Consider the following 25,052-nt stretch of genomic DNA (forward strand, 5'->3'; position numbering starts at 1 on the left):
AGAAGCTTCTGGGGAAGCCCTTTGCATAAAAGAATGTCGCATAATATACTTTTGCTCAAACGCATTACCACGTCATCAGATTCCAGCATTCTCAATAGGTAAACGACGCCTAAGATTTGGTTGGTGCATGGATTTGCTTCTTCTCTTCTTCTTCTAGTCTATTAATTAGGAATTCTCCTCAACGAAGGCGGGTTCACGTAATCGCGGCCGGTTGTGGCTACCTCCACCATCCTGGTCCATGCATCTTGAATAAATAACTGGCCAACTATTTCCATACCCGACATGGGCTGGTAACCGAGAAAGAGATCGTGGCACACTATACGATTGAACTGTCTTATCAGTTTTCATCTCCTCAGGACAAATTTGAAAACTTTCTCTCAAGAGCGTAGCAAACCCAATTTATTTATTTTGTCGGAGGGGCAATTTTTTTGTATTTTGATATAATACGACTCTTACTCGTGACTTTTGTGTGTCACTAGGTAATTACTTATCGATCTTGATCGGTAAGTATGTTGATAGGTATTTGTCTGTTTGATGCACGCAATATCTCACGAAAACGAGATGGAACCTGCTCCAAATTTTGCATGTGCATTCATCATATCTCAGACCAGAAACCTATTTACTTCGGATGAATGAATGAATCAAAACCGCAGTTTCTGTTTGGGGGTATTCCCTAACTTTCGATCGATAAGTCTTCGGTTACTGACCGATATTCTCGTTTATTAGTCGACGAATAAATACTACATTTACCCCTCTTTGCATTAGCCCGGCAAAGTAAAATGAATGTGCAGAAAATAGGGCTCAAAGTATGCAAAAGTGACCCAACCTTCCCCACTTTTTTCCCTGACTAACTTTTGGAAACCCAACTGATAATTGACGCACGAAAACCGGCTAAAACGAGGCAAGGTTCACAACCATGCTTGAATATCTGACTGGGCAAAAGGAGTGTATGAGCGACAGACAGATGGACGGTAACATTGTTGATTAGTCATTGTTAGGTCTGGGCATTTCGAATCAAATTGTAAATTATTCGAATCAATTACGAATCACCGCCATTTTTTTTTCTATCCGCCAATAGTCGAGGTGAATTCCTCAATTTTTTTTATTGAAGCCATATTTTCTACGCAATTCCGACATATGACTATTTTCTGAGGTGAGTTTTTGATAAAAACGTGTTTCGTATTGTGTGTGAACGCTCAGCAATCTGTCTGAGTGATGCATTCTATGTTTACAGTAGTTCATTTGATGAAAGGATGAATTATACTAAAAAAGTCGCGTACAATTATACAACTTCCAAGTATTCAAGATCCGATTCGAATCAATAGGCTTCTGGTCCGATATAAGATGAATGCACATGCAAAATTTGGAGCAGCCTCGCTTTCGTGAGATATCGCGTAACATACGAAAGTGTCTAACAGACAAACACCTATCAACATACTTACCAATCGAGATCGATAAGTAATAAGTCAGCTAAAACAATGAAAACCCTCCAAATAAAATATATATAAAATCTCATACACTGTGTTGTCTGGTTTATTATTTGAAACATATACATCACTGTTGCAAAAAATAAGTAAAATTACCAGGAATTTCATTTACATGCAAACTCCAAGTTAGTTCACTATTTTTCCAGCAGTATTTACTCCATATTGTTGACTAGAACTTCAGTTGAAGAAAAACAATTCGTTAGTGATCGTTTCTAACAATGTCCAATCATGCCCATAGGCAGATAGACAGGGGTTTCCCCCTCCCCCGCCGTTCTTAAAGGTATTTGATGATATGGGGAACATTGATTAATACAAATTCTCTTGCTTCAAAATTCCAAACACTGGAAATATGGTCACAAACTCAAAAAACCTGATGAAACCTGATTGGACATCACAGAAATACAGCCATTTAACCCAAAGTGCAGAATATCCAGGAAAAACAACCTAAACTTCAATGCCGAAATTTTCGTCTAAAAAAACAAGAAAACGGATTTTGAAGGTTGCGCAAGAAATTAATATTTTATTTTAAATGAAGGTTCTGTTTGAGCATTCATCGAATATACAATGAGCAACTGTTTCCAGAGTCTGAGAACATTATGAGAAACAAATTTTTGGGGGGCACAAAATGATGTGAGGTGTAGGGAGGGGTATTTCCCCTGAATATACCACACAATACAGCAACTCTGAAAGTGCAAAAAAGAAAAATCTTGAGTATGAGAAAAGCATTATGATGTCATATTTATAAAATTGTGAGGTCATAGCACTTCTTGTGACATCATTAATGGGTAACAATGTATCGTGTCATAACATGCAGTGTGACATCATAAAGAAAGAAATAGTGATATAATAACATAAGATTATGACATTGATGACAGTAGGTAATATGGTGTTCCGAGTCTGGTCTACTTTTTGTATCATTCAAATTTCTACAAAAATCATTCAAGCATGACTGGACAGAATAAATGCAACCTCAAAGGCACGATGCCGATGCTGCCAGCTCAGGCTGATATGAAAGTCATATCGAAGTAGAAGAGACTGATTATTTTGGTCGGATCTGATCGCAGTAACATTGAGTTTTGAGGTTATTGCTGTGTAAAGTATCTTATTTTCATTGAGGGGGGGGGCAAGTCGACGACTCTAATGCAAGACAAACCGGTCCAGGTCAGGCATAAAAAGTTTCGAAATAGGAAAATATCGCGTATATATGGTCCTAATCGACATTTGAATGATCCTCTCCTTAGAAAGATCTTGGGCTGCCATAAAGACAGAAGATTAGGAATAGATGATATATGTTAAAAATCACTTTGCAAGATAGCCGGGCAAAAATTTATTCAACTTAGAAAAAATTGTCATCTGCCATAATATTTTTACCCCATTCACGGAGCACGGCTGAGCAGTAATACAATGGACAGTAACATAATAGGCGTACATGAGAACACACACAAAATAATAACTTTGAATATTAGAAAGAGTATGAAAAAAACGCGAGCAAAAAAGAAGAAGAATACACATTTCAGACAGAATTTTCATCAACAAGTTATATTTGTCTGGTACTAATTATGGTATTACGGTATAAGTTATGGTATTCTGGTACCAGTCATGGTTGTATTGTACTAAATACGATATCACAGTACTAGTTATGGTTATCTGGTGCAGTGAATGGAATTACCAATCTTAATATTTTATTTCTGGTAGTCTGGTACCAGTAATGGTATTCCTGAATGGTTGTTTGGTAATTGTTTTAGTATTCCGGTATCGTTATGGTAAACCCAACTAGTGCAGTGAATGTTGCATACCAATCATAATATCCTAGTTCTGGTACTTCCTATGGTATTCTGGTATCAGCTATGGCAAGGCCAACTACAAATAGTACCAGTTGTGTTAATGCCAATTTTGACAGTGAACAACATACTGGTCAATAATAACATTGCCTGGTTTAACCAACCATACCATTTCGAATCTGGTAATATACCGATGCAAACAATAGAGAAAATGTTATTACATCTTTGGTTAAGAGGAAAATTTACTATTTTAACGACATAGCTCAATGGTATCTAACAGCCGTTGTCGCCTTGTTTAACCCCCTGGTAAATTAAAAAATTACTTTTTCAAGCGGGTCAAATCACCCCCCCCCCCCAAAGATAATAACTTGCTGAGAAAATTCTGTCTGAATCGAAGCAATTTTGATTTAAAAGTTTCACTCTTCTGAGCTTTGTTTTCTTATCTGTAATATATATTAAATCCCTGAGTATGTGAATGATACAGCGGGAAATTTCCCGTTTATGGGGAGGGGTATTCCCCATGTGTTAAGAGTAGGGAATAAATTCCTCAAAAAATTGGTTTCAATCATAATTATAGTAAAACATTAGTTGTAAAATTACCGATTCTAATGTGGCAGTAAAATTTGAAACGTAATGAGGGGGATTGAAGGATAGTCGTACAATCTTAATCGGTGTCCGAGAGAACACCAAAAATTAGGTTATTTAATATAAATTCTTGACTTTTAAGATTAATTAATGATATTTCCATTTGGTACTCCTGAAGTATGCGCACCAAGATGTCGCATAACCTGAGTACAGGTTGCGCGCCATCTTGGTGCGCATACTTCAGGAGGTCATCCATTTGAATAAAAATTCAAATTTCTTTCAATAAAATTACCTTTCTTTGCGACAAGAGATTGGGGATGATCAAATTGAATTTGAATATAGAGATATTTGGGTATTTAAAATGATTGTTTGTTTTAAATGCTCAACACAAATAAAAATTCAAATTTTTATTCATTTAAACTTTGGCGTTCCAGAAGTATGTATACCAAGATGGCGCACAACCTGAACCCTAACCTGATAAACATACTATGTTCAGGTTGTGCGTCATCTTGGTACGCCCAATTCGGAGGCATCCAAACTTTTGATGTTTTTTTTTTCAGAGAATATCCAGATCAAATTGGATAGATACATTCAAAATTTAGTTACTTTGTATAGACTTGTACCAAAATATTCGATTCGATTCTGAAATCATCAGGCATTCAAAATGCTCAGCCCTAAATATTCCAGAATGGAAGATAATTCAATTTGGCCATCCTTGGGTTCCACTGCACGATATAGCAATTCCAACATTTCTAAATTCCAAATATTTTCCCCAACACAGGCAGACACGATGTCTGTATATGTGCTTTTATCGGTACATTCTGCTTCTCATAGACTGACCGAGTTTCGAACCTGCGTTTCCCGTTTAATAAAGATATGATTTTAGGTCTCAAGGAATCTTTCTAAATAACCTCGGCCTAGTTTTAGTTTTATCAGATACATTGCACAGTGCTGGGGGGGATTTTAATTCCGTTTGAGATTTGGGGGGTGGAAAATTTATTTTAGGAAAATTTTGAATTTCGTTTCTATGTTTGTCTTTTGTTATCGTTGAATCTTTTTTGCTCGACTTCGGCGCATTTCTTGCAACCACTGAAGCGTTGTTGTTATGAAGAAGTAACTTCTGCCGTCGACTTTCTATCAGGTTTTTTGCAAAATCAGTATCGACAGCATCGTAGTTTCTGTTTAAATAAGAAAATATGGTTGAAATTATATTATTGTGCTGCCAAAAGGTGTTCTGCATGAATAACTATTTTCCCTCTTTTCTATGCTGCGTATAATGTAATTACACTGTAGCAAGAGTGAATATGACATTCTAAGTCTTAGGTGAGCAGCCTGGGGCCCACGGGCCAAATGGGGCCCACAAGAAAAAATTGTGCGGCCCGCGAAAAAAGGCGCATTTTGAATGGTTTGTGGCCCACAAAACAATTTTTTATTTAGTTTAATCTGATACATGCAAGTAATTTCAATTCCTTCGCATCGCATACTCAAGTCCAATTCATTCTCTATGATTATGATGTTACATTTTTCTAACGAACTTGTGCTTAACGAACAACGCATGTCATTAGATCAATATTTACAATTTTTTTTACCTGCACGTACTAGATAGCCTATGTTAAATAAAGGTGAGGTCCACGGTTTCACCCAATTATTTGTATCTGGCCCTCCTGTGTTAAAGGTAGCACACCCCTGTCTAAGTGATTTGAGAGTCTGGTGTTTCTGCGGAGCGCACACAACAAATATTCACAAAAGCACACATATCCTCACTTACCAAAAAAAACACTTACACACATATGTTGCCTTCAAATACACACACAACTGCTTCACATAGAAGCTATTAAAAATTCTCACATACACTGTGACACACACATCTTCAAATAAGTTATTAATACACATACTCACAGATCTTCAAATACTCACATACACTGTGACACACACATCCCCGAATATTCACATAAACTATGACACATACACATATCCTCAAATACTCACATAAATTATAACACATTCTCACTTTTTCAAATACTCTCATAAACTGTGACACACACATCCCCGAATATTCACATAAACTATGACACATACATACACACACACACATATCTCCAAATACTCACATAAACTGTGACACATAAACATATCCTCAAATACTCACATAAATTATAACGCATTCTCACGTTTTCAAATGCTCACAAACTGTAACACACACATATCTTCAAATAATCACATAAACTATGACACACACACATATCTTCAAACACTCACATAAACCGCAACACACACACATCCGCAAATCATAAATCATTACACATACACACAAGCTTTCAAATATTCTGTCACAATCAAATAAAAGTTCAAACCCCCCAAATAGAAAAAAAAATTATGTAAGGTGATCCCCCTACTTACTCATGCTCTAGCGTCACATTGTGACAGCATTTAAATACTTTATCCATCTCGTCTTGACCTTTCAACTTTTCTTCTAATATAGAATGCCAATATCGCAAGTTATCGGCCAGTTGTTCTCGAACCAAACTTCGACAATTGATTATCGTGTTTTCTTCAGTTGGTTCTAATATATTATCTTCCTCCCCTTTTTCTTAAAAAAAAAATCGAAAAATTTCACAGCCACCTACAACCTTACGGCAGCAAACTCAAACTCAAATAAGTAACAGAATAAATCTTCCCTTATGGGATAGGAAAGCCGATATGGCGGCCACTCGTCCGGTTACTAGTCCATGTCGAGCGTGGGATTAGTTAGCCAGTTATTTGTTTCAGATGCATGGTATTGATAGTGAAGAAAGCCATAACCAACAACCTATTATGTGAAATCCAAAACCTTGGGGGCAGCGAGAAGTTGATCAATCCTCTCGCATATGCGAACCTGCGCATGGTTATCGGAGGTGGACTAGCAAGTGTATTTTTAACGCTTAGAAGAGGTACATAATTATCCTATTGAAAAACGTTTAAAACCATCATTTAAAATTAAATTACAAGTAAACATTTTTTGGAACAAAATTATTTTATTAATTTAAACCAGTAATCAACAAACCATCGCCGTCTTCCACATATCCTGCTAGAATCCCTGCTTTATGCATTTTGCAAACAAGCGGTGCGATCAGATTCTTGATGAACGTTCGCTGAAGTTGGGCCACTTGAGGTTGCTCACGATCCATAAACGGGGAGACTGGGGAGTTAAGTTGCCGCTCTTCATCTCCCTGGAAATAGAACAAAGCGAATTGTTTGAATATGTGAACACAAACATTCAATTATTAAGTGCAGTACCGGCAGACTACGCGACTCCTAAGATAATGTGTTTAAACACAAAGTTCGCAAACGTTGCCTCCTAGCAACAACAACAAACCACTAAAATTCAAAGAAACTGGTCCTGTAGTTGAAGAGAAATGCGATTTTTTCGAACAAGAAAATAACTAAACTAAACACTACGTGTCCGATAAGAAAGAATTGTTTAAATATATTGAAGGTGAAATGACTGATAGGCCTATGGCCACTGTAACGCCGAGCAAAACTTGTTAAATACAGTGTTGACCAGTAAATTACATACGAATACTGAATAAATTGTGGCAGATGTCATATGAAGGTTTGTGCCAGATTTCATACAAGAGTGTTGCCATAGACATAAAACAAAACTGATGGTACAATATCGGCAAAATTCCAGACAAATGTTGATGTTAATTTGTACCAGATGTCATAAAAATTTTTCCCATGGACATAAAACAAAACTGATAAAGCAATATCAGTAAAATGTTAAAAGATTTGCGCTCATGGTAAAACTATAATAGACTCCCTCCCCCTCCCCCCCACCACAAAAAATAACTTCTCGCCTGAGTGAAAAATTCTTGACATATAGCTCTAGTCCATGTGACATGTAAGTCTCTGATCTTAGTTGGGCCACCGATGTCCGCAAGTTTGATGACCATTTGACAGACTAACAGTCGATCCTCGTCAGCTGTCCATGTCAGGCAACCTGGAATCAAGAATAAATTGTTTTTACTTATCGATCTCGATCAGTAAGATATTGATAGGTATTTTTCTGTTTGTTACTTATCGATCTTGATCATTAAGTATGTTGATATTTGTTTTTTTGTCTGTTAGACACTTTCGTATGTTGAGCGATATCTCACAAAAGCGATGTTGAATCTGCTCCAAATTTTGCATGTGCATTCATCATCGAACCAGAAACCTATTGATTTTGGATAAATTATGTCGTATAATTAGTGAATTATTAATTAATTAGTGATGGGACACACGGAGTCGCTATTAAGTCAGAACGAAGGAATCGAAATCACAGTTTGTTTTGGGGAATCCCCTAACTTTTGTCGCTGCGAACAAAAGATCAATCAGTCGGTGGTCTCCGATCGCTACCTAGTTTATAATGCTTATTCACCCATCTTACACACAGTTATGATCACTCTCTCAGCTACAATCTGGGTGGAGTCGTCAAACAAACCACGGCGCTCCGTAGTATGTGCATCAAGAAGACGCACAACCTGAACCCTAACCTGGTACACATACTATGTTCAGGTTGGTGCACATACTTCTGGAGCTCCCAAACTACTACATGGCAAGCACTGATCCGGGGATAAGGGATATCTGCCCCGAATGCGGAACCGGCCCGCATGACGTCCCACATCCGGCCAAACCAAGACACTTAACCACAGGGGACCTATGGGAGGAGTCGATCGAAGCCGCTGTGTTCCTTGGTCTTCAAGCACAGACGGACGAAGGATGTAAACAACAATAAGAACCTTATTGATCAGTTTTCATTTTCAATTTTTTTTTAACCCAGTTGTTCTCTCTTGCCAAATTCCTCTCTTTGCCTATCTTTGAACTCTCACTTCCTCCTATACCAAGTAGTAAGTATAAATTCTGACACTCCAGAAGTGTATGTACTATATAGAGGTAACTAATTTTGTTCGCCTACTTTACATCAAGTTGTGTAAAGGGACTGAAACCTATGGGCAGGGGGTATATTCACTTGGCTAACACAGACAGTCCCTGAACTTGTAATAGAACTAAAATAAGGAAATCGGAATAAAATTATGGCCTAACCCTAACCTAGTATACATACTTCGCAAGTACCAAAAAAATCCCATCCCTCTCTTGGAAGGAAGTCCGTTCCTAATTGGAAAAACTTCCTTTCCTAAACAAATCAAATCCCACCTTCATGTCTGCCAGGGTCAGCGACTTCTGAACTAGCGTCGTTTCGTCTTGAAATTTTCGACGAAAATCGAGACATTAATTCAAAATGTTTTTTGAGATCTGTCGCAAGGATCGCTTCAACGATTAAAAATCTCAATCGTTTCCACTCAGCGACGTCTAGATTTACTAGAAAGTCGTACGAAGGTTTTGAATGAAGTAATTCCCATGACGCTGATGCATGATGATTCTCAAGAACTGATCGGTCATTGTATAACATGGCCTGAAAAATAAGGAAACGATGTTCATATATATCTGACACGGGTAAAACTACAACCCACCGGGTCAAATCCGGCCCGTTGGGTAATCCAATCTGGCCCGTCTGATGCTGCCACAACCAAACTAAGACCAAATTTTGATGTTTTTAGCTTTACAATAGTTCAAGGAATTTCTTAAGATTGTGATTAGATTAAGTTTTGGCGCAAGGCTCATTGTTTTCCACCTTTGCTTTCGTAATACCGTAAATAAAATTTTGTTTCTAAACTTTTTGCGCAACACTCACATTGCCAATCTAGGTGCTTAAGATTTTTGACTCCTGATCCAAATCCTTACTCACCTCTGATATTTATGGATTCGAAAGTCATGAACTGGTACCGGTACGCGTTTAGGAAAATGGGAAAATTGTAATATATCTTACTATGGTACAAAAAAAAGTAAATTTTTAACAACTCTTAGAAAGACTTTAGTACATTAGTGATTCTTATTTCAACAAACTTCATGATGAAATAAATTCAAAAAATTTTGACTGTTATTTAGCTTAAAAAACAAAAAAAATATGAAAAATCCTACCAAAGGATGCCTTGTTTCGACCAAAAAAGCGTTGGTTCTGCCTGGGTGATCATAGTCATGCATGGCTGCAGCTAAATAGAGAGCCATAAGTTCGAGAGCTGGGATTGCCTGAGCTAACGAACCACTGCCTACAGTGTTAACTTGTGTGTGTGCCGCCGTACCACTGTCCGAATCTGAAACAATAAGATGTTTAGAGAAGTGAACCTTTTTACTGTAGCGAACTGACTGAACTTTACTGGCAAGTGACTGAATTATTTAGACTAAGAATGTGCAATGTTTAATACATGAGGGACAGATACAAATAACTGGTAGCAAGTCGCACCTTTATTGAACATAGGCTTTCTAGTAAGTTGCAGGAAAAAAAATTTTGGTTGTTGATCTTAAGACATGTGTTGTTCGTTTCACAAAAGCTAGCTGTTAGGAAATTGCACATCATTCAAAATTGGCCCTTTCTCCAAAGCGTACATTTTTTCCTTGTGGCTTGTGTGCCGTAGTTTGCGCACCCCTGTTCTTAAGGTTTGGGGAACCCCGTGCAGTAGTTCATTCATATTGTATTGTCTGAATTGCACAGAATATAAACATATATGCGAGCAAACTAAAGCAGGGCGGTTTTGAAATGCCTACTAGCGGGTCCGGTCAGAGACTGAAGAACCCTGGTTGAAAAAACTGGGAATGTCGTGTTGAATTGTTTCAAATCTTGTACATCAAAGTGAATTTTGGCTGAGTGGTGGGAGTGGGGCAAAAGCGGGCTTTATTACATTGGACATAGCAATTTTTAGTAGCCAGAAATGCTTTGTAATACCCTCACAACTCTTGAAAGCCCATGCTATAGAATTGTGAACTGTTGTGGTCGAACTTGGCAATTCCAGCACTGTTCCTTTGGAAATTCTTGTCTACGCCCCTGAACAGTGGAAGCATTGGACTGTGAAGGGCCTTGTTGGGGGGGGGGGGGAGAATGCGTGACACAAATTTTTTTTCGTTACCTGACGAATCTGAGCTGAATAGTGGAGACGTTTCAGAAAATCCCGGTATTTGTTGGGTTGTGAGATACCAACAACCATGAAGAACGTCAGATGCATGAATTCGATTGTGATCTGAAGAAAAATAGGAAAGCAAGATGTCATATAAAAGTGTTCCCAATGTCATATAAAGTGTTGCTGTTGTCATAGCTTTCTCTGGGGTCATTGTTCAAATACATCACATAAAGGTGTTCCCATACGTTACATAAAAGGTGTTCCCACTATCGTTTAAAGTGTTCTACAAAATGTCATAATAAGAGTTCCTATATGTCATACTGAACTGTTCCAAGATGTCATATGCAAGTGTTCCCATATGTCACATTGAATTTTCATAGATGTCATATCGAAGTGTTCCCTTGTGTCATATTAAAAGGTCCCAATCATTTAATATAGCTTGTTACCAGGTGTCATATTGAAGTGTTCCCTCACAATTTGCGTTCAATCAACCCTATGATACTTACATGGGATGTTCCTGTATCCGTTTTCCAGTGCACGCATGTAATCCACGAATGCTTTCCTCGGAATTTTGAAAGTTGCGAACAGACCAGTGTCATCAAATAATTTATAAGCCATCTGTAAGAAAGATTGGTATTTGTTAAATTGGGGGAGAGTAAAACTGATGAGTCAGCACTGAGAATTATTAGGAATGACATAGTCATTAGTTACAGCAGTTATTCCCCCCCTCAGTAATGACTAATTAATGCTGACATCTAGTGTTGGGGCCGCACTTCCACGTTCGCTTTTCTAAATTCCTAGTCAGCAACATAAACTCCGTCACAATTTCCCAGCATAACAAAAATCAGACCTCCAGACGTATGTGCACCAAGATGGCGCACAACCTGAACATAGTATGTGTACCAGGTTTGGGTTATCAGGTTGTACGCCATCTTGCTGCACATACTTCTGGGAGCGCTTAAAAATTCTACTGCCACCTAGTGTTCATACCTGGCTCAATACACAGTGCGTTTCATCGGCGAGTTCGAATATTGGAAAATTCCAGCTGTAGACTTTTTCCAACAAATCAGCTTTATAATCGTCGTCAGTAAATATCCTATGAAGCTCCTCTGGCGACACCCTGTGCGGAAAACAGCACAAATTAGACTCACGACCTGTTACTTTGTTTTTGAACACAATAGTCGAGTCAACAGCAGTTTGGATTTTTCGATACCAACCACTTAATTCTAACTTGATAGACCCGTATGCATATAATCCATCGCGCTCCCGTAGTATGTGTACCAGGTTAGGGTTAGGCCATAATTTTATTCCAATTTTCTTCATTTTAGTTCTATTACGAGTTCGGAGACTAGCCAAATGACTCCCGTAGTATTTGTACTTAAAATTATGGCCTAACCCTAACCTGGAACACATACTAATAATATCCGTTGTCTGCCATCTTGGCTCACATACTACGGGAGTACCTGACGCATAACTATTCATAGAACAGGCAAAGAATTCATTCACACATTATGAACAATTTAAACTGTACAAAAGCCAGATTGAAGGTCGAACATCTTACAAACGGAAAATAGCTAAAGAAGGAATTCTTCAAAAAAGGTTAAAAACCACCGTCTTAGAGCAAATGTTAGGGAAGTTAAGATGACTATCAATGATTAAACTGTTTGTGACAAATTATATATGCCGTAAAATGATATATTGACATTTTGCTACACGCTTCAAATTATCTCGCGAGGTACTAGTGCGTTGCAGCAATTATTTTGGGAACCACTGTGTTAAAGCAATAAAGGTAAGCAACACGCAATTTTTGATGCTCAATCTAGATTCTCAAAGACAATGCCCCCCAATCGAGTTGTTGCATTTATATTTTTACACCGAGGCTCTGGGATTTCTGTCATGTACTATCCGATCCTTATATGAAGCTTTTGGGATCCTTCGTTTCACCCAAGAAATTACTATTATGAAATTATCCCCGACTACTGATAGAGAATAAACCTATCAAGAGGATGTCAGCGGCGTGTTTTGAAATTTAATGAAAAGGCTCTTTTTGCAACATACATAGCAACATAGCCCCGACCAGCTATTTTGGTCTAACCTGGCAAATAGAAAGTTCATAAAACGATTTTTGAAATTCCTGGCTATGTCCATACAGTGAACACATTCAACCCAAAACCACTTTGGTACTCCTAACTCACCCATCCACAGTTAAATTCTCGGTATAAGATTCGCAATCGGATGATTTATGACTTGAAGCCTGCTCATCATCCGTACTCTCGTCGCTTGCTAATAGTCGTTCATCTTCTTCCTGTCATTGGATGTGATTTTAAAAATGAGAGGGAGGGGAAAACCCGAAAATATGCCTTAGGCATAGATTAGGATTATTAAAATGAAGAGCTGGGAGGCTGATAAGACCCATTACTAGGGCTGGGCATTTTCGAATACCTGATGATTTCAGAACCGAATCGAATAATTTTTTTCGAATTGAATCTCGAATACTTGGAAGGTTGAAATTGTATGTAAATTTCTTAGTATTTTAGGTCCTCCAGACACATAAATTACTGAAAACATAGAATGACTGACAATAAAAAAACACGTTTTCATCAATACCTCAATACAGAAAAGGGTCATATGTCAGAATTGTGTTGAAAAAATATGGCTTCAATGAAAAAAAATTTGAGAAATTTACCTCGACCATTGGCGGAAAGAGTAAAACAAGATGGCGGCCATTCGAAAAAATTTACTCTAAACCGATTCGAATAATTTACTATTCGATTCGAAATGCCCAGCCCTACCCATTACCATATATTATTTTGAGTTTATCAGGTTTTTCTAACTTATAATATCTCTTTGGTTGTGTGTGCACGTGTGTGTGTGAGTGGATAAATTTAACAATTTTAGATGGTGAACACGCGCCACTTCTTCTTGACAAAACCATCCATATTATATTCTGTACGTTTTAAACTTTATCTAAGATTTAGTTTGCTCTCCTGATTTCATAATCAGTTTTTATTTATTTGTTTTTACCATCTTTTTAGTGTTATGCTGATTATGGATTCGTAATAAACTTATACTTACGCTTCCTTCATCTATGGTCGGCTCAGTTATCAACATTCTAATCTTCGGACTTTGCTCATTGTCGTGCGATGATCCCTGAAAAAAAGAAAAAATTTCGTGTTTTGAAAAATTGAAATTAAGTATAAGCAGGGAATGAATTTATAGGGGGAAGGATACGCCAGACTGTCACTCCAATTCGTTCAAAAAACGACGCTGAAGAAATCAAATTTTAAAGTTGTTAAGAGTGAGAAATACAATAAATAATTGAAAAATTCTAGTTCATTTTTAGAATGAAGATTTAAAAATCGGGAATATTAATTTAATGTCAGATTGATTTGAGTATTCAATTTGTTTTGGCCATTTCTCTTATGAATACAATAAGAAAACAGAATTTGCTGTATCTGTATTGTATTTCTGGCAACTAGTACTTTCCCAGATGGCCATGCATGACCTGTGATGTCATAAGTCACAGATGACTGATCATGACCAACCAGCTTTGAAGGTGAAGTAGCCATGCGCTCTCTGTACCTGTACTGTATTCCTGTTGGTATGTCTTGGGAGTTAGTTTGGTTCTTGTTCCGAATATGAATTTTTAAATATACGTTTATATTTAGAGGTAAGACCGGGCCCAAAAAACTAGCCCGGCCCGACCCAGGCCCGTGGGTATTAAACCCGAGCCTGACTAATTAACTGGATTTGCAGGCCCGAGCCCGAAGCAAACCCGAAATTTCATATTTTATTCATGAGTTTTTTGAATCGTCACTGCAAGAGTTTAGTACAGTATGTGTCGTGTTGATGACGCAACTTCTGTTTTTTGCAGGCCACAGTCTCTCGTGGCCAAAACACGGCTGAAACGCCTCGTTTTTAAAAAAAGTCAGCAATAGAGAAGCCCAACCAAAACCAAACGTAATTATTGACATTTCAGGCCAAACCCGAATTTCGGGTTTCAGATCTTAGCTCTGTACTGAGTTAACATTCGCCAACCATTCAGATATATTACGCTTACTTCTAGTGTTCCCCTTCTTCCGGCTGAAGTTGGTTGTTGAAGATCTGGCATTTGTTTCACAGTTTCTCCTTCGCTTCCATCAGTTAGTAAGTTGTCACAACTTTCATAATCTGACGAAGTGAACACTGAAATAGATTAAGTTATTTAATACAATTGGAAAGAAACACAATTGAAAATCAAAATATTAAGGTGAACACTACAATGTGATTACAAAGTAAAGTGAACACTATTGATTTTTAAATGTTAACAAAAATAAAATCAAGTGATGACACCCAGGTGAGGTTATATTACTTGAAGTGAACACTGAATGAACTTGGTTAGATCAAGGTGAACACCAAATCTCAAAATCAGAGATAGAAATGAAAATATACAGCACCCCGTTTGTATTTTTTTTTTGATACTCCCGAAGTATGTGAACCAAGATGGCGGACACTGGAACGTAGTATGTGTACCAGATTAGGGTTGGGCCATAAATCCAGGTACAAATACTACGGGAGTTACTTGGCTAGTCCCCGAACTCGTACTAGAACAAGGAAAATTGGAAAAAATTATGACCTAAACCTAACATGGTACACATACTACGTTTCGATGTCTACCATCTGAACGTAGTATGTGTACCAGGTTAGGGTTAGGCCATAATTTGATTCCAATTTTCCTTGTTTTAGTTCTATTAAGAGTTCGATGACTAGCCAAGTGACTCCTGTAGTATTTGTACCTGAGAATACCTGCCTAACCCTAACCTTATACACATACTACAGGAGTACCAAAGATTTTTATTCTAAGTGATTCAACAGTCTTACTGCACGCTAACACAAATATATTTCTGTAACATTAAACATAGTTCTTTAATAGTTGATGTATGTCTGAGGAAGTTACGTTACAGAAATACATTTGTGTTAGTGTGCAGTAAGACTGTTGAATCACTTAGGATTGTTATCTCTACTCTTGCAACAGCATCCTTGCATTATACGCATACAGATCCGCCGGCAAAAAAGAAGCATAAGTAGTTAGCCCTGCAGAAACCAAATTATTAGCGTCGAAAGATTTTGCTGTTGGAATTGCTGCGCAGAAATCGGGAGTTAGAATCCGTTTTGTAGGCAAGAATTTGATAGTGACACAGAGTAAGGGCATTTCCAAAAACTCCAAGGAGCGCAGCCATTTTTTTTTACAGGGGGGATGGGGTTATGCTAGAATTGAAACAGAGCACTGAAGTGTTAAAAAGCTTGAAATTAGAGGCGTTTTAGTAAACACTGTGGCACAATTACACCTAAAATTTTGCGTTTAAGACAAAATTTTAGCACAAAATGATGTTAATAAAAGCGTGAAGAAAATAAATTGATGCAACAAAGCATGCTCATACGCGAAAATGATTTACTTCTTCGACCATCTTTCCCCTCCTTGTGTCCAGGGTTGCCAGATTCTTCTTGAGAAGAAAAAAATGTTTGAGACCGACCTGAAAGAAAGACTATTGTTATTGCCTGTTGGTGCCTTTTGCTCTGAACAAGGCCTTCACAAGCAACGATTGATATCTAATCGGCTTGGTGGTGTGGCGCATTGCGCTAAGCATTATGAATATGCTAGCCACCGCACCTCTGACTACTTTGCGTGGGTTCGCAGGTTCGAAACCCATGCGGGAATGGTTATGTGCGAGTGGATTGCTGAACTCTTCGACGTCGTAGGGTGGTTCACATACCCGCTGGTCGGTTACAGCTTCCGGTTATCGTTTAAGGGCCTTTTAAGGAGGTCAGCTTATATGCGAGGATTTACTTTATATACACAAAAAGTTCGCTAGGAACACAGCCAAACCAACACTACCCTACCTGGACTATAGGGTCCTATATTATGAATGGTTCGTCGTCTCGATAAACTTCCGACGTCTTTACCGCTGATAGGAGAACTGCATCGGGAATCGTGAGGCGTATTTCTGAAAATAAAAAAAGAAATTAAAACAGAAAGGTTCCAAGAAAGGGTGTATTCAATGGGGTTAGTCGGTCGGAACCCCCTTTTAAAATGTAACAAAAAAAATCATTTTTTTGCACCATATATAGCAATTTTTGGACCGCCTGAAGTATGTGCACCAAGATGACGCACAACCTGAACCTAGTAAGTGTACCAGGTTAGGGTTCAGGTTATGAGACATCTTGGTGCGCATACTTCGCGAGCACCAATTTTTTTTAGCCAAAAACTTTTTTAGACGTGTCGGAACCCCTTTTGAAATGTAAATAAAATAAACACTTTCCGTATCATACATGGCCTTCAGTTGAGCCTGATAGCTGTTACTAACTTGGCAATTAGAAATTTCAGATCCAACCAAGTCTAAGTGTTAATAAATGCATTTTTGGACACGATTAGTGGCCATAACGATCGTTTCAAAATTTTGTTGTTGTTGTTATTTTCTTTCGTCATTATCATTAAAAAATCGCTTTTCTCTTCGAATGCTGGACCAATTGCTTTGAAATTTTCAGTGGTTGAAGATAAAATTTTTCTCCAGAAGGCTATTACTATTTTTTTTCGCTATGACGTCATCAAAATTATTGTCATTGGGTGGCGCTACGTGTCCATATATTTGAGCATAGCTCTCTTGTCTTATTTGTATTTTTGTAACACTCAATTTTTTGATATAAAAGATAAATGTTTTTCAATAATTGTTTTCCGTTTTTTTTTGTCCAAATTTTGTGAGAATTTCATTTAGTTTGAAATTTCTCCTATAAAGGGGGTTTCTAGATAAAATACAGAACAAGAGTAATCCATTTAAATATGATTGAAATCTGTGATTGTGACGGAAGTAAAATATAGCGTGGGCGGTCGCAGATTAAAATATTACGTTAAATAAACAAAAACAATGCGTAAGAAAATTGGAAGACGTATAATACTGGATGTCATATGAAAAAGTGTCTAAATGTCATATGGAAGTGAGCCTATTGATAAAGAAAAATCAAAAAATTTGGGGTAAATGGTGGATTCCTATGGGAAATTTAGAAGAAAAACAATTTCAAGTATACGGGACCTCTGGCTGTAGTTTGCCCATGTCAGGGCTAAGAGATACATCTTGCATTATTGTGTGGCTCTGCTAAATGTCTGAAGTTGGTTATATGGCCCGGCAATAAAAATGTTGCGCACCCTTGATTTAGCCTAAGCAGAATTACAAATTACTCAGAATTCTGTATATGAGGTATTATTACAGATTATTGAAAATCTGTAAGGGGTTTCCCGAAAAAAACAAAAAAAAAAAAACATTTAAATATGATTAAAATCTGTGATTGTGACGGAAGTAAAATATTGCGAGGGAGGTCGCAGCTTAAGATATTACCTTAAATAAACAAAAACAATGTTCATATATTTGAGCAGGAAGGACAAATATGAAAAATCGTATAAGTATAATACTGGATGTCATAGGAAAAAGTTTCTGAATGTCATATGAAAGTGTGCTTATTGATAATAAAAAATCAAAAGATTTGGTGTAAAATAGTGGATCCTTTGAGATTCGAGTGAATTTTAGAAATCTAAAAAAATAAAAAGCCCTCTAGTGATCTCAACCAAATTTATATATTTAAAATCAGAAATCAGTTTGTCCATTAGACGAGAAAAATATATATACTTTTTAAATCCCGATCAATTATGGCCAGTTGTAACACACAACACGACAACAAATTTGAAACTCAAAAATTTGTTCAACTAGAGTTAGGATAGGATTTATATATTTATCCTGGGTAAGAGAAAAGCCAATGACAGAAATCCATTTAAATGTGATGATATCTTTCATTGTGACGGAAGAAAAAATACGTGGGAGGTTACAGAATAAGATATTACGTAAAATTAGCGAACAAAAATGAGTAACTGCCATTGTTATTACAAAATCTGCTCGTAACAATGATCAAGTATATGAACACTAAGATGACTAAAATGGGCAATGCAATGAAATTGTTGAAGGAAGTATAAATAACAGGTTTGAATTATCATTTGGTATTTGGTCTACATTACCATAGATTGTCATTTTTGTAATTCACATAATATCTTAATCTCCAAAATCCATCGCAACTTCTATTAAAATAACATCACATTCGGTGGATTTAAACTGTTTTTAATAAGCCAAATTTTGATGTTTTTTATAATCAAAGGGCACACCAGCGTCATAGCGATTAATAATCTTGAAGAACAGATAAAAGGGGAATCGAAAACAAATTCAAACCTAATGCATATCTTGGCCTAACACCCTCTACACATCCGAATTTCAAACAAAATTATTTATAATTTTTGGAGATGTTTTTGATATCTTGTGGAGGTGCCCAGCGTTTTGGAAAAGACACTCCAATACAGCTCGAAACCTAATTACCAAGTTAAAAAATTAAAGTTCAGGGAGACGCTTAATTTGACTGTCAATAGACACCCAATGGTCAAAATAATTTTGCTTTTCAAAAGTTTATTTCAAGCCAGAAGACATTGTCTGTACTTTAGGGGAGAGTTTGTGGAGCCCCCTCACCAAGACCCTAACCCCCATTCATGCAACATCCCAGTTTTGAAAAAAAACTGCCCAATAGTGAAAAAACTTTGGCATTTAAAGTATTTCCCAAGGCATGAGACATTTCCTGTATTTTGGAGAAGACTTTTGTACCCCCTACCTATGCACCCATCACTTCAAAAAAAAAAAACTTACGAGGGTGTTTTCTGTATCTTGGGTAGGCGTTTTGACTTAACAGGACCAGGTTCATGGGACGGCAATCCAGTGGCTGAAGTAGTCGTTGTCCAAACCCCGCCATCATTATTCGGCCAATCTTGACGGCGACTCGACGTTCTCTGGAAACAGAAATACAATATGTATTAGACCAGGGGTTCTCAAACTTTTGGTGTTGCGAAGCCCTTGAAAAGGTACTATTCACAGAGCCCCAAAATAAATGTTAAAGTACTTAATTTCAGATTAATATCCTTGAGCAAGTTAAAAGTACTTTACTTAATTTAAAAGCTGAACCTTTTTAATAGGGTTAATACAAGTCATGAATCTGCAACTACTGACAGAGCCGAATGCAATAAAATAAATTTCAATTGTTCGTATTTTGCCCAGACATTGTGATTATTTAAACGGCGCCATCTTAAAAACGAATCTTGAGTGCGAAAGAACAAATCAAGTTTGACAAATCCCAAGATCGCAAAAATACGACGGCAGTTTATCACATATTTTAAGTTATTTTAGAATAGTATTCTTTCATTTTAGTAATCCTAATAGTAATCTTGAATCAAACTAGAGTAACGATGAGCACGTCTTCTTTAATCTCACTACAGCATCCTTGCATTATATACATATGAATTCACAAACACAAGAGCATGGAGTAAGGATAAGTAGTTATTACTGTAGAAACCAAATTTATACAGCCAAGCCAGTAGCGAGAGTGTTCGAATTCGGCGTTCCAGAAGTATGTTATTCAATATAAAGGTAACTAATTTTGTTCGCCTACTTCACATCAAGTTGTGTAAAGGGACTGAAACCTATGGGCAGGGGGTTTATTATCTTGGCTAACACAGACAGTCCCCGAACTCGTAATAGAACTAAAATAAGGAAAATTGAAATAAAATTCAAAAAAAAAAATCATATTGGTACACACACTTCTGGAGCGCTGTTATTTCAGTGTTAAATTGAATCCAAAATCATTCAAACTTACCTTATTGAAGTTGGATCTATTCCCTCTTGCTATTTCTTCATCATCCGATCCATCGGAGGTGCTAGAGATCGAATCATGAAGCCAGACTACTTGACTTGGACACAAGTTTTCATTCTGAAATAAATAGATTTGTTTGATTATCATGCTTTGCAGATTTTCGCCAAGAGTACTTTTTATACATCAGCGGTGGCCAACCTGCTTTCGACCGCGATCAATTAAAATCACCAAAATAGCTAGCGATCGACTGATTGGTAATGAGGTCACACACAAAAACGAATGAATACTGAATGAACAGATAAACGAGAATACCGGTTGGAAACCCAAAACAGAAACTGCGGTTTCGATTCATCCGCTCTTGTAACTTGCGCACCGCACACACACACTCGGCGGGTCTCAAAATTCTCTCGCTTTACAAAAATCTAGATCACTATATCAATAATTGATTGATAACTCGCTAATTTTACGACATAATTCACCCAAAATCAATAGAGTTCTGGTCCGAGATAAGATGAATGCGCATGCAAAATCTGGAGCAGATTCAATCTCGCTTTCGTGAGATATCGCGTGCATCTAACAGACAAACAGACATACAAATACCTATCAACATACTTACCGATTAAAATCGATAAGTAATCATGCAATTCAAATCTAACATCTGCCTAATTTTTAGTCGCAAGTGCTGAGAATTCCTCAAAAAACATTGCTAAATAGTATTATTATTCCCGTTTTAAAACACACATGCTAGGAACTGGTTCAAGTCATTTTTGTGATGTAATATATTAAATTCACTCAACATCAGATGCGATCGACTACTCGGGACGCGTCGACATGTTGGCCACACTGTTAAACATAATTATCCCCTGTGACGTTAAAACAGAGGTGCGGTAAGTAAAGTGGCACCCATCTTTACTTATGCTAATAACTTACCCTGTATGGTTTTAAAAGTTTTTGCATACGACTCGCACATTTTTCAATGTCTGAATTTCCTGCACTGGAGGCAACAGAGAGCTCATTTAACGCTGTGTGCAAATCTGCAATCACGGAGGTTTCCACGAGTACTGAAGACATTACAGTCTGTAAAATAAAAAAAAATCATTATTTAACTCATTAGACATGCAGTGTACATACAGATCGCTTCGCTAAGTTGGTGTTGTTGTTGATAATGTGACCATAAATATTGTATCACACAAATACAAATAACTAAACCAATGGTTTCAAACCTATTATGGCTTGTGGCTCCTTTCCGGAGGTGTTTAGCACTCATAGAGCAAGCACCCTGTTTATTATTCCAGCGGTATTTATATGATTGGTAGATTCCAAATCCTATATGTTCAAGTATTTAATGCTCAACGAAGTGAAAACATCAAGTGAAATAGCCTTATCAAGCAATGAATGGATGAAAACCGAAAGTTTCTTAACGGAAAAGTAAAGTCAGTTTTGCAGCTAGTATTGTGGCACCCCACTGACTACTCCGAGTAGGAACCACTGACTACTATACCATATTAGTAAGAGTACCGATAAAAACAACAAAATGGCTACTTCATTAATAGTTTGAAAACACTAAGGTATGAGCTTGAAACGCCCCTACACGAATTCTGATATGTTCATTCTTGCGTATATGGTTATTGTATTGCATCATTTAAATTGCGTAAGCTAACAACTTGTACCACCAATTCGCACTTGTTCCAATTACCAATTATACGCCCTTTTGTAAGTTTATTACGTGATTAAATTTAAATTTTCCAATTAAATTGTTGGGCCTTCAAACGTTTTACTATTCGGGCTCCACTTCAAAAAAATTTTTCGACCACTGCTCTAAAGATACATCTGAACTCCTACTTCACCTATACTGACCGCCGCATATTCTACCCTATTTTATCTGAGACAGTGGTTCTGAAAAGCTGAAAACATTGTATTGCAAAATACCAGCAGTAAGTAAGATGTAACTGCACATACGTTTCCACAACATCGAAGGACAGGCGTTTATTTTATAATAGAGACAGATTTTGGATTGCGCAATAATATTCGATTATTCGGTTCGATTCGGCGAAAATATTCGATTCGAATCAAAAAAATCATTCGATTTTGGACAGCCCTACCGAGCACTGCTCGAAAGATACATCTAAATCCCTACTACACCTATACTGACCGCCGCACATTTTGGTTTTCGATCTTTTCAATCTTTCTTTCATGGCTCATTTACACAACGCAAAAATTTTGTGGCGCATCAAGTTTTTCATATATAGGGAAAAACTACAAAAAATTCTTTCTGCAAAAAGAGACAATTTCGCTTTATTATTTAGAATGAAAATTGCCGCCCTGTAGCAAAAAACAGCATCATCAATCATTGTTACTACCATCTAATACAGGGGTGGGCAACATACGGCCCGCAACGAGATTTTGACCGGCCCGCTGACTGTATCCAACTACACTCTGTAATGTGGTCCGACCCTTCATTTTTGAAAATTGCCGATCATTCTACTCTCACTGCACTGTCAGTGAGAGTTGGGGAAATAAACAATTGCCTTAATGAACAAACAATTGCGTTAGCACGCTTGTTAAACAAACAATATAAGGTCAAAGCAGAGAGCGCTGTAAACATTCCCCACTACTGTCATCAGTTCTAGATTCTAAATATAAATAGATTTTAGAAATAAGATTTCATATTAAGTTTTATTAACTATAGAATATCCCAGGAACGTAAAGTTGACAGACTGTCGAGCATTTAACAAAGATTGGATACAGAAGTATTTTTTGTAATAATCCGGCCCGACAAGGACTTCATTTTCCCACATCTGGCCTGCTGACTAAAGAAGTAGCCCACCCCTGATCTAATATAACTAAATTTATTAATAACATAGGTTTTCGGCCCATCTGGAAATGTTTCTGTGGCCCTGCAATGGCCCTCGGCCCACTGAGTAAGAACTTTATACTTTAACACAAGGGTGGGCAACGTTTTCGAACGAAGGGCCAAAAATTTTGCCCATCTAGACAGGCGGGCAATGTAAGTATGGAGTAAAAGTTACGTTTTATGGACAATATACAGTTTTACGAAAGCAAAAGTGGAAAATGATAAGCCTCATGCCAAAACTCTATTTGATCGCAATCCCAACAAATTCCTTGAGCTATTTTCGGCTAAAACAGCAAAATTTGGTTTTAGTTTAGTTGTGACAGCATCAGACGGGCCAGATTGAATTACCCAGCGGGCCGCATTTGGCCTGTGCCTGCTCTAACACATGCACACTACAGACAGATCACAATATTTATCTCGAACCGTATCCCACCTGAGACCTAAGAGAGTGTCTGCACTACCTTTCACAACTGAATCCCAACTAAGACCTAAGAGCCATAAAAATATTGAATCTTCAAATAAACATCAAAAACCCACAAATATTGACCAAGCAGTAAATGTCGGAAGCCAATAAATATATTGGAAGTTTTATAACTCTGGTTACGTTTAATAAAATAAGAATGCTTCTTTGGGAATATACAGTTTTAATAAAAAATTCATAAAATTTAAATACTATTCAATACTTGAAACTGTGCATATAAAATCCATATCTACATAAAAATATTAAACCATACATTCTGAAAGGCTTTTATATTTTATTAATGCTTAATATACATCTTTATTAAATTATGAATTTTTAGGAAATATCTAGAAATAAACGGTAGTTTAAAAAAAAGGGGAAAGTATGATGTGGCAGTGACAACCAAATGTTTACAGCGCAGGTCTTAATTATGTTTGTATCACAGGCTAAATAAGTTGATCAGGAGCCAAAATTAGAAGCGAAAGGATATTTGTGAGCCGAAAGAGTGGAGCGCCCGCACAGGGCCGATAAGTATATTGTTATAATTGAATTGTTACGAATATACACATGCTTAGAATGTGATGATGATGTAACAATTGTCGGTACCTAGATCGCAGAAGGAATAAAACAAAGAGTTAAGCGGTTTCGGAACAAATGAGCTAAATAATCCCATTTAGAGCCTGAAACAGGGCAAAGTAATAGGAGTCCAGAGATAAAGAGATAATTATCAGAAATTGTACCTGGCCCAATTGTTGGTCGTCCATAACTTCATATATCTTCATGATATAATAATGTATGAGAGAAATTTTTAAAAACACGATCCCACAATATCTTATCTCATGTGAAACTGTTATCTACTTTACATATCTAATCATTACTAATCTGTGAAATGATAATGATATAAGATAATTTATTGACTAGTTAGCATGAGACCCGCGGGTGTGGCACATCATGATAAGCGTTAAGAACAGGGGCGTAGACAGAAATTTTCAAAGGGGGGTTTCTAAAATTTTATTTTGCCGAGTTAGATCGAAACAGCTATCAGCTCCGATCGAACGCTGGAATATGCGCGTTTTTATTAGTCTTGGGGTCTAAAAAGCATTTCAAGTTACGGGAAATTGCTATCTATGATACAGAAAAATGATTTTATTTGCTTTACATTTCAAAAGGGGGGAGGGGGGGTCGACCCGCAAAACCACC

General features: G+C 37.2%; 2 protein-coding genes across 4 annotated transcripts in view; one reads left to right on the forward strand and one right to left on the reverse strand.

Moving 5' to 3' along the window:
- The window catches only part of LOC144411850 (protein FAM107B-like), a 195,681-nt gene that overhangs the window by 129,264 nt on the left and 41,365 nt on the right, over nt 1-25,052 (forward strand). The gene's annotated exons all lie outside the window — the stretch shown is intronic.
- LOC120335727 (cGMP-inhibited 3',5'-cyclic phosphodiesterase 3A-like) overlaps nt 4,057-25,052 on the reverse strand; it is a 41,563-nt gene continuing 20,567 nt past the window's right edge. The window contains exons 1-18 of one of the 3 annotated variants that reach the window (XM_039403328.2): nt 24,593-24,721; nt 21,469-21,615; nt 20,542-20,655; nt 19,542-19,681; nt 16,708-16,811; nt 16,248-16,340; nt 14,888-15,012; nt 13,903-13,977; nt 13,023-13,132; nt 11,818-11,947; nt 11,334-11,445; nt 10,837-10,947; nt 9,854-10,026; nt 9,029-9,287; nt 7,690-7,832; nt 6,897-7,062; nt 6,254-6,443; nt 4,057-5,031 (exon numbers count right to left, since the gene is read on the reverse strand). In XM_039403328.2, the coding sequence (XP_039259262.2) occupies nt 4,743-5,031; nt 6,254-6,443; nt 6,897-7,062; nt 7,690-7,832; nt 9,029-9,287; nt 9,854-10,026; nt 10,837-10,947; nt 11,334-11,445; nt 11,818-11,947; nt 13,023-13,132; nt 13,903-13,977; nt 14,888-15,012; nt 16,248-16,340; nt 16,708-16,811; nt 19,542-19,681; nt 20,542-20,655; nt 21,469-21,615; nt 24,593-24,634 (2,523 nt within the window). In that variant the 5' untranslated portion in view covers nt 24,635-24,721 and the 3' untranslated portion in view covers nt 4,057-4,742. Of the gene's footprint in view, nt 5,032-6,253; nt 6,444-6,896; nt 7,063-7,689; nt 7,833-9,028; nt 9,288-9,853; nt 10,027-10,836; nt 10,948-11,333; nt 11,446-11,817; nt 11,948-13,022; nt 13,133-13,902; nt 13,978-14,887; nt 15,013-16,247; nt 16,341-16,707; nt 16,812-19,541; nt 19,682-20,541; nt 20,656-21,468; nt 21,616-24,592; nt 24,722-25,052 lie in introns of those variants that run through there. The other 2 variants (XM_039403326.2, XM_039403325.2) reach the window with 2 other exon arrangements.

Source organism: Styela clava, chromosome 2, assembly GCF_964204865.1.
Source record: "Styela clava chromosome 2, kaStyClav1.hap1.2, whole genome shotgun sequence".
NCBI classification, from domain to species: domain Eukaryota; kingdom Metazoa; phylum Chordata; class Ascidiacea; order Stolidobranchia; family Styelidae; genus Styela; species Styela clava.